Below are 9600 nucleotides of genomic sequence, written 5' to 3' on the forward strand. Positions count from 1 at the left end.
AACATCCAAAACAAAACCTATTGTTCTAACATGCAAAGTTAGTTATTTTGATATGTAGAATTAAACTTTTCTGCACACTGAATGTTATGTAGTTTCAAAACTAGTTTGCACATGAAGTATACAACAGAAGTACCATATCAATAAAATAGTTTATTACAAGTATTTCAAAAGGGCTCTACAATACACTTCCCACACATTTTATAAAATATTCTGTCTTTCAATATGAAACAATTCACATAGGGAGAAAAAAAATCTCAATATATAACTATAGTCATTATTAACATATTGAATTACTCTGTCATACAAAAGTCATAGTAACTATGGACTGTTTCTGAATATCTTTCCTAGTTTTATTCTCTCTGAAAATGAGAAAGAATAATGTGTGAAAATAAAAACTCCCTTCACTTCATTTACACCAAATACTGCAAAGCTCATGCCACAGCAAAACCTATATAAACCACTTCAAAAAAAAAAAAAATCAAAACCATTTTACTTAAATAAATACAGTTCTATTTAAATAGTGAAAAGAACACAAGATATCTTACACATATGTTAATTCAGAAATATGATTAAAAAGTTAAGGTTTCACATATTCAGATGTTGTTGCGCAACAAAGGAAAATATCCTAAAAGGTAGTTTTTTCAGAGGAAAAAAACCCCCGAAACTTAATTCCTGTTCATAATGAATAAACCTCACTGCACTTACACTTTTTGCCAGCCCCACAGGCACAAGGCTCAAAGCTCTCTACTTACCAGAAAGTATAACTACAGATTCTATTAATACAAAATCAGAATTACTTAATTTGAGCTAAAAGCTATTCTCAGTCTCTTATATTTAATGAAGCAGGAACATGACTTTCTAAAACTGCTCGTCTGAGTTATTACCACATCTTAGAGAACATTTCTTTTACTGGAGCAATATGTACACTAGAAAAAAAGGAGACCTGGAACAGATAGCAAGCACGTTTGTAACAGTAATGATGATTTCTTGTTCTCCTTTCTTGTAGAATAATAGTTCAGTATTCTATGAATTGGTCAAAAAAACCTAGAAAAGGCAAGGGATATACAAAGAAGTGGAGATAATAAAGTGGTGAAATGGACTGATTATAAACCCTATTTTAGCATTGTCTACTTACATTAATATTTTATCATAAAAAGGAAAAAGACCTAATTCCTTATCCATAGACCTCCAAGAACATTTCAAAGCAGTTACATTTTTTCTATTATCTGTTCTATAGTGCCACATCAACATTTTTTCCTCAAACTTTTCCCCCATTCTCTACTTACTTCTTTTTGGATCTTTTATCTAAAAATAACACCTATTTTTTTTAGAAAAGTATGAAATAAAGCAAGTGCCCTTTGTGTGCAACATATATGGAACCAGAAGAAAGTAAAAGGACCATTTTCTCTATATGCTGGAAATTACCTTTTTATCTCTACTTTTCTGATAGTTATCATTAGACAGCCTAATGTAATAAAATACTACATGGAAAAAGGTGTAACTTAAAATATCCGATTCCTGGAGCGCTGCGGATTGCTGCAACACTTTTAATACAGTAAGAATGTGTATTTATAAATTAATTTAGGAAAAAAAATGGCAAGTGGCTTGTTGCATTTTTTTGTTTTAAATATCTCACATTTGTTACAAATTATATCAAGTAGATAGTTCTGAAGACAGTAATTAACTTTTCACCAGGTTATGCCATTAAGATAAAAATATAATCCCCTTCAGTCAATTGTTCAGTCTAACATAAACCTTTTAATAATAATGCAAAAATTTGAACCTATAATTTCATAGGTCATTATCTAGTTTTGATAAAAGCAATAAATTCTCTGGTTGTTCCTCAGTGGAACTCAGCTTCAAGCTCTCTTTAAAGTGAATAAGGTGATGTCTTTTCAAATGTGGGGCCTGTCTGAATTTTTTACCACAAACTAAACATTCAAATGGCTTCTGTCCAGCATGCATTAAGTAATGTCTTTCAAGTTTAGAAGGTGATTTGAAAGTTTTAAAGCAGATACTGCATTGATACAATTTGCTAACAACTTCACTTTTTTCACTATGTTCAGAAAAATCATGCCAGTAGCTGTAGCAGTTTTGCTCTGTTTCCAACAATTTACTACACAAATACGGCTGCGTGTTTCTACTGCTGGTGTCAGGAACGAAGTCCCCTGACTCAATTTCAACTTTGATTTCAGCTGCTTGGTTTGACTGTATGAGCTCAAATTCCTGAAAGCCAGATGCCTGTGAAGGTGTTTGAGAATAACCCACAGGCTGAGAAGACTTAAATTCAATGTGATCTCCCAGATGATTGAAAAGTTTGTTCAGGTTTTCAAATTCTACCTGGCAAACGGGGCTTTTATACAGTCTCTTTTCAGTATGGGTGAGCTGATGTCTTTTTAAGTGAGCTGACTGTCTAAATGTCTTCCCACAAACATTACAGCCAAAGGGCTTTTGTCCCGTGTGTATAAGATAATGTCTTTGAAGTTTGGATGAAGAGGGAAAGATTTTTTCACATCTGTCACATTTACACACTTTGTGTCTGTTATGTATATTTTTAGCAGAAGCTGAAAAAGCACAGTGAAGTACTTCTGCATTATCAAAGGAACCATCATCTGGTGAACCATAAAAAGCGTCATCTTTAGTATGCAGTGAATCACCGACGTTTAACATGCTTTCACCAGTGAGCATACCTTTTAAATTAATTCCAAAGTCAAGAGGTTGTGGGTGCTCTTGCCAAGGTAATGGCACAGCGAACGTCCTTTTCATCCGATTACCGAGTGCCTTGTGCATGTCAAGCTTGCCATGGCAATCCTTGAAAGGTTTAGTGGAAGCATGCTGATCAGAACGCTGATCTCTAGCTGCAAGCAGGTCAGGGCTTTTAAAGTGACCTGATTTTATTTTTTTCCTGTCAGTCAGAGAAAAATCTGTTGCCTTTCTTCCGGTACGCTTCAGCCTCATCAGGATCTTATTTTTCATGCTGACTGTGCGCCTGCATGCTGTTGTACCATTACTTGAACTTTTGCCATCTCTCAGATAACAACATTTGTGCAAATTTAGGACCTGCTCTGTTTCAAAACACTGCTCACATGCTGGGCACTGAAAGGGTACAATATAAATTGAGTGAACATCATGTGGGTCATTCTCCTGTGACTCGTAAGTGTCAGCATTCTCAAAATTATCCCTCTTTCCTTCCAACAGGTTCTGTGGTCTGGGATATTTAAGAGTCTTTGCTTTGTATAAAATATTGGGGAAAGTCTTATTTCTGGCATGGAGCTGTTTGTGCTTCATGAGTTTGCTCTGTATTTTAAACCCTTTCTGACAAAAGCAGCACTGAAAAGGCCTTTCTTCTGTGTGTGTGAGCTGATGGATTTTCAAGTGTGTTGACTGTCTGAAAGATTTACCGCATGAAGAACACTTAAAAGGCTTCTGACCGGTGTGAATCAGGAAGTGTCTTTCTAGCTTAGATCTTGATGGAAATGTCTTGTTACACGATTCACAAGCATGAGTTTTCTTTATCCTTCTGGCACCACGTAGATGATCTGCCTTCAGGCACCGATGCAGCATCCACATCTCTTCAGTTGTAAAAGACTTCCAGCACATAGGACACCGAAATATGCCATAAGTGACCCTGTCTTGCTGAAAATTCATAGAGTTTTCTGCCTCCTTGGTATCATTCTGATTATTTTCATTATGAAGCTGCTGATGCTTTAGGAAAGTTACTAAGTTTTTGAAGTTTCTGTGACAAACAATACACTTAAAAGGCAGATTATGGGTTAACTGATGCCTCTCCAGGTGGACTAGCTGCCTAAATGTTTTATGGCATACATAACATTCAAATGGCTTTTGACCAGTATGTATCAGATAATGCCTAGCTAGTTTTGATGGAGTTTCAAACTGTTTATAGCAAATGTCACAAATATATGGCTTTTTCTTGGGTATCCTGTCAGCTGTTACACACTGCTGAACTTTTAACATTTTTAAAAAGCAATTACACCTCGCCTCCTGTTAGTTTCTTCAAATAGGTATTTCAAGTGAAATCATCAATTGCATACTAAGGTGGAAGGCTGTAGAAGCAGCAAATTTTCTTAGAAGAGATATTCCTAAATCCCACAGGTCCCTAAAATAAGAAAGAGAGCGTTATTTAGCTGATGTTAATACATAATTGCCCAAGTTTATCTTGTTTTCAACACAAGACCAAAAGCATCTAGATTAGAATACTTCCAATTTAACTTACCTTAAAATGTTTTCCTCATAACAATCACTCGTTATGTTACATGATATGGAAAAAACCAGACTACTTTCCAGAAAAAACAAACAAGTTTAAGTCATCTGTGTTGTAATGCAGATATTGCTTAGTCCTGCATGTTACTGCCAAATAATATACAGTTCAGCTACATTATATTTAGCCTATATACAAATAAAGCATATTCTTAAAAAAAAATTCCACAAAAACTTAGTGTAATACATTTCTCCCCTACAGCAGTAATTCTAACTCTCAGATATAATATGTGTGAAGATGAGAGAAAGAAAGAAGAACTAGGGATTCTTGGGCTTCAGAAATAAAAATTAAAGGAACACAGTGTTAGTGGAGTAGTAAAAATTAACAATACATTGAAACTAAGTATAAAGTTACTATTCACATTTCTGCATCTTATCTACTGTATCCAGAAGAAACAGTAATGTAATCATTTTTGATTTATCTCAAAATAGCAAACACCAGAACCAGGCAGCAAGAGCAACACGTTAAACTACGACCAGAATAAGGACAACCCCTCAAACAAGGATGAACACAGGCTAAGTCCACTGTCTCACCATAGAGTTAGAATATCAGAGTTGTGATACCTATCCATGTGTATACTCTGAAGTCATCATAAATATAGAGGTCGTTATCTTAAGTAATGTTAATGAATATTTTAGTCTAAAACAAAGTCATTACATTGGTTTAATTTTCCTTGAATTTTCAACAGACAAAACACACTTGGGCAAGCTACTGTGTCTCGGCCAAGGCATAATGACTTGCTAACAAGAAACAATAACTTAGCAAGTACCCAGGTGCATGAAAAGTTAAAATATTCACTGGAACAGCAAGAAAGGACCTCAAGCAACCATTTAGTCCAAGCCTTTCACTGTGAAGCCAACTCACATCTAGACAGCCTCCAAAGTGGTCTTAACAACAACTGCTGAAGGAGGTTCCTTAACCTCAGCAGGGCTCCCACTCCAACACTTCGCCCTCTCATAAAGCTTCTCCTTGCGCTCAGCTGAGCCTTTCTTTACTACAAAGTTATTTTGACTGTCTTTTCTCCATGAACCTAGAAAATAACTAAAAAGTGTTCTCTGTCACAACTGTACGTACTTGAAGACTCTTTCCCCTCATTTTTTTTTTTTTAACTAGGAAAATTCTGGGGTTTTTTAAGTATTGCTTTTAGGCCCGCTTTAAAACAAACACACACATCAAACACAAAACCAACTGACTGGTCATTTTGTTTGTCTCTGGACTAATTTAAATTAGTCAGAACCTTCCTAAAATGTAGCATCTAAAATAGCTTAATTATTCATCCACAAGAGTAGTAAGAATAACAGAATAAAAATAAGTCTACAGTATTACCTACATTCTCTTATTAAAAAAGGATGGAGGGAGCAAACTTTAAAGCAACAGCATAATGGTTAGGACTTGTAATAACTCTGAGATACACAATACATTTCTACTAACTATAATTTGTGGTATTTTGATACTACAACTCACAAGTTGTATATTCTTTCTACATACCAGCAAAATAAAAATTAACTTATTCAGTGTCTCTAAAAAGCCCTGTCTCTTCACAAAGAATTAATGTCCCTAATTTTTGAAAAATTCAGAAACATCTGAAAAGTCCATTCAAAGTCATTGCAAAGAATAAAAGCCTACTGCAATTTAAAGCACATTACAAAGAGATTCAAGGCATATGCACAGAAGACTGAAAGTATCTGGTGAATCAAGACTTTTCTTAAGCTTAATGGAAAGAAGCCTGGTCATCTGGTAGGCTTGTTCCACCTCTAATAGATAAGTTCCTATACAATTGTAGGACTTACTAAGTAACATTTGGATGTATACCTTAGATGCGGTTGTCGCTACACTGATGAGTTAGTTATCTGATCTCACTGAAATAATTCGGGATAGGTCTTATCAATGCCATGAAGCAGTTGAAAAAGTCAATTTTTCCTTTCCTGTTCTCTTGTCCTGTAGAATTTTAACAGCTACACAGTTTCAGTCTCTTTTGAAGATGCAAGAAAACACAACGCTCTTAGGAGACCCCCTTTTCCTTCCAATTGTTGTCACATCATGTGAAGGCAGGGAGTTTAGAGAGATTAAGTGTGTGACACCAAATGCTCTCTAGTTTGTGCTACCACGAAGCCAGAGACAGGTGGGCTGAGAAAAGGAGTAAAGCTTTTCTGCTATGCTGGAAGTTTCTGTACAGCTCAAGGCAGCCTCCATTAGCAGGGAATGAAAACCTCCTGAGAAAGAACTGTGAAGACTGATGAATTTTAGTTAACATACTGTCATACAGATCTCATTTACACATCAGGAAAGTGCTCAAACAGTATAGTGACATGCAAAGAAAAAAAAAATCCAAAGTAAGAGACAGCTGTGGCATATTACACAAGGGATTTTGTTTTTAGCTTATAAATTTTTTAAAGATTTTGCCTGGTGAATGAGTAAAATGCTCTGTAGTACAAGGTGCCAAAAGCACAGTAGAGCTTCTTGCTGTGGTCTTCTTGCCCTGTGAAAGACTAAAGGCTCAGATGAGGTAAACTTAGGGAATACAGGGGAACGAGAAAGGAGCCAAGATGGGCATTACTGTGTGGCTCAAATATATTTTCAAATCCTATTTACTAAGGTCAGGCTTCTCCACATCTATTTCAGGGTGCTCTGTGCCTTGTACATCTAAGGAATAAACATGCTGCTGCTAAAGATCAAAGAACAAAAGACAAGCTTGGAATATTGTCTCCTGCCAGCCTTGGAAGTATACAGGCTTGTCCTAATTTGAGTCAGAAAACACACTTCCCTATGTAATAAGGATTTAGGTTGTGACATATGTCCAATTTAATACAAAACTGACACTACTTTTCATCTTTGCTGCAAGGTCATGCAGAAAAATAGAGTCAAGAAGTAACACAGGCCATTGAAGGTCACAGAGGACCCTCCTAGGTCTAGTATTATTTAATGACTAAGTAAATATTATGTTTATTAATATTACAGATGAAAGCAAGCTACAAGTGACAGAAGAGAGTTCTGAATTCTAATCCAGTCTTTACTAATCAGAGGGGTTTAAAAAAAACCAAACACGCAAACAAAAAAGACAAACATAAAATGAAAACACAAAATGGGAAAGGAACTTTAATAAGAAGAAATGCAAGATTTTTCTACTTAGGTAGGAATAATCAACTGGAAGGGGAACAACTTACTAGGTTATAGTTATGCAGAAAAGACCTGGAGTCTAAGTTGGATCAGAAGCTGAATATGCCAACAGCAAGCATGCGATCCATATCAGGATGCATAAACAGAAGTAAAGCTTTGATAGCACATAAATCTTCCATACTACTCACCACTGTTTAGAATTCAGCTGCAATACTCTTATCCAGTCTTGAATACTGCCCTTCAAATTGAGTCAAGTATATGAACTAATTGGAATGAGTCCAGAGAAAAGGATCAAGAATGATTTGTGCTTAAATGCATAATATACACGAAAAGATTAAAGTAACTGGAAATGCTTAATATAAAATAGCAGAGACCTGATTTTTAAAAAAAAAAAAAAACAACACACCAAACCAAAACCAAACGTAAGACCAGCTTTAAAGAAAACAGAAACAAGCTGTTTCCCAAGTCATTTATAGTTGTGACTAGAAATGGATTCAAATTATAGCAGAGAGGATTCAAGTACATAATAAGTCCTTATACTTGCAAAGTTTTTCTTAATCAGCATACAAATAAGTTGTGTGAGGAGACTGCTCTGCCTTCAACACTGGAGGTCTCCAGAAAAGGTTGGACAAACATCTCTCAAGTTCCCACACCCATACAACCGACCCTATACAAGATGAATATTCTTGCTTGTTTTCCTATGACTCATTAATACACTTCAAAACAAACCACTTAAGAATTGAAAATCCCATCAATCTCCAAATTTGCCACAGAAGGCTTCTTTCGCATTGTTGTTAGTATATGCTCAGACCCGTGAGATAAGCTAATGCTTAAAAAGTTATTATAATAAATGTGTGAAAGAATACAGCGTGCCTCTCGTAACATTAACTGCAAAAAGTGAAAACAGTGAAAAAACAGAAAAAGTGAAAATAGTGAAAATGTAGCTGCTGATTTAGGAAGCGCGCAGCCAGCGGCAGAGACGGGGCTCGGATCGCTGTGCACGCTGGATTCCCCCGCCAGCTCTCCCCAGCGAAGAGCTGGAGTAGCCGCGACGGGGCGGGGGACAAACGGCACCAGAAATGTAACCTCCACCTGCAGTTACACAGAAATTAACATCAAGCGTTACGGCTCCTCAAGGGTAACACATCTAATTGTCCCTTATTTTGCACGTATTTTTCAGCAGATTGTTTGAAGCAAAACCAAAAGCTACATAATGGCGAAGCGGGGCTGGTTTAAGACCCGAAGTTCTGCTGATGGGGCCCGAGACCCCCAGGACTGACACACCCTCCCCCGAGCAGGACACACTTAAATCCCGTTAAAAACCTAATGACTCAAGCGGCTCCTGGAGCAGGCAGAGCGCGGACGGGCACGCAGCCGCGGGCGCCGCTCCCACAGCGGGACGCGGGCTCCCCGCTGCGGGCTCCCCGCTGCGGGCTCCCCGCTGCGGGCTCCCCGCTGCGGGCTCCCCGCTGCGGGCTCCCCGCTGCGGGCTCCCCGCTGCGGGCTCCCCGCTGCGGCCGCGCCGCCCCGGCCCGTACCCGCCGCCGCCGCGGCTCCCCCGGCGCGCAGCGTCCACCCGCCGGCCGGCGGGGCGGGCAGGGCACAGCCCCGCAGCAGCACCGGCACCGCTCCCCGCGACAGCCGCGGGCTCTGCCCCGACGCGCTGCTCTGGCGGCCGCAGCGCCGCGCCGGGCCCGTAACCGGCCCGGGACCCCGGTGGAGCCCGCAGCGGTGCCGGCCGCGGAGAAGAGCGGCAAGCGGGGACCGGGGGCGAAGAAGGGAGAGACCTGGAAAAGCAGCGACCGCACCTCCACCTTCCTCATCCCTCCCGAGGTTGCTGCCGCCTAAACTCTTCCCCCCGGATGGCACCAGGACGCCGGGAAACCCGGGCCCGGAGCTTTCCGTTCCCCCCGCAATCTGGCCCCGCCTCCCGCCGCTCTGAGGGCCGCGGCCGGCACTGAACCAGCCGCGTTTATTTCTGTCCGGCAGAAAACGTCCCCTGACTCTGCTGTGTTATTAGTCGCTGGTCGCACGTTATTCTCTACAAATAAGACGCATTTTCTTCTTCAGCGTCCTAAAAGCAAATATCCGATTCCCGTCGGTTGCAGGGTTTGCAAGTGAAGCACGCTGGCGGAATCACCCGGCTGTGTGATAAATGCACCCAAAAGCCAAACCCAGGTGCCCAAAAGACTGGGAAGTGTTGC

At 39.5% G+C, this 9600-nt stretch overlaps 1 protein-coding gene across 3 annotated transcripts; it reads right to left on the reverse strand.

The window, feature by feature from the left end:
- Positions 1-544: 544 nt before the first annotated feature.
- On the reverse strand, positions 545-9270 carry ZNF770 (zinc finger protein 770). 3 transcript variants are annotated; one of them, XM_065636147.1, is made up of 2 exons: positions 9184-9270; positions 545-4117 (listed from the first exon to the last, which is right to left on the reverse strand). In XM_065636147.1, the coding sequence occupies exon 2, from the start codon at positions 3973-3975 to the stop codon at positions 1792-1794; it is 2184 nt and encodes a 727-aa protein (XP_065492219.1). In that variant the 5' UTR covers positions 3976-4117; positions 9184-9270; the 3' UTR covers positions 545-1791. The 3 variants fall into 3 exon arrangements, with proteins under 3 accessions (XP_065492219.1, XP_065492218.1, XP_065492220.1); XM_065636146.1 differs by having other exon boundaries at positions 9205-9256; XM_065636148.1 differs by lacking the exon at positions 9184-9270 and adding an exon at positions 7585-7655.
- Positions 9271-9600: the final 330 nt, after the last annotated feature.

This window comes from Caloenas nicobarica, chromosome 5 (assembly GCF_036013445.1).
Source record: "Caloenas nicobarica isolate bCalNic1 chromosome 5, bCalNic1.hap1, whole genome shotgun sequence".
In the NCBI taxonomy this organism is placed as follows: Eukaryota; Metazoa; Chordata; class Aves; order Columbiformes; family Columbidae; genus Caloenas; species Caloenas nicobarica.

Excerpts from the sequence above, each read along its gene's own strand:
- ZNF770 (XM_065636147.1), bottom strand. The coding sequence starts at position 3,975 with ATGTTAAAAGTTCAGCAGTGTGTAACAGCTGACAGGATACCCAAGAAA.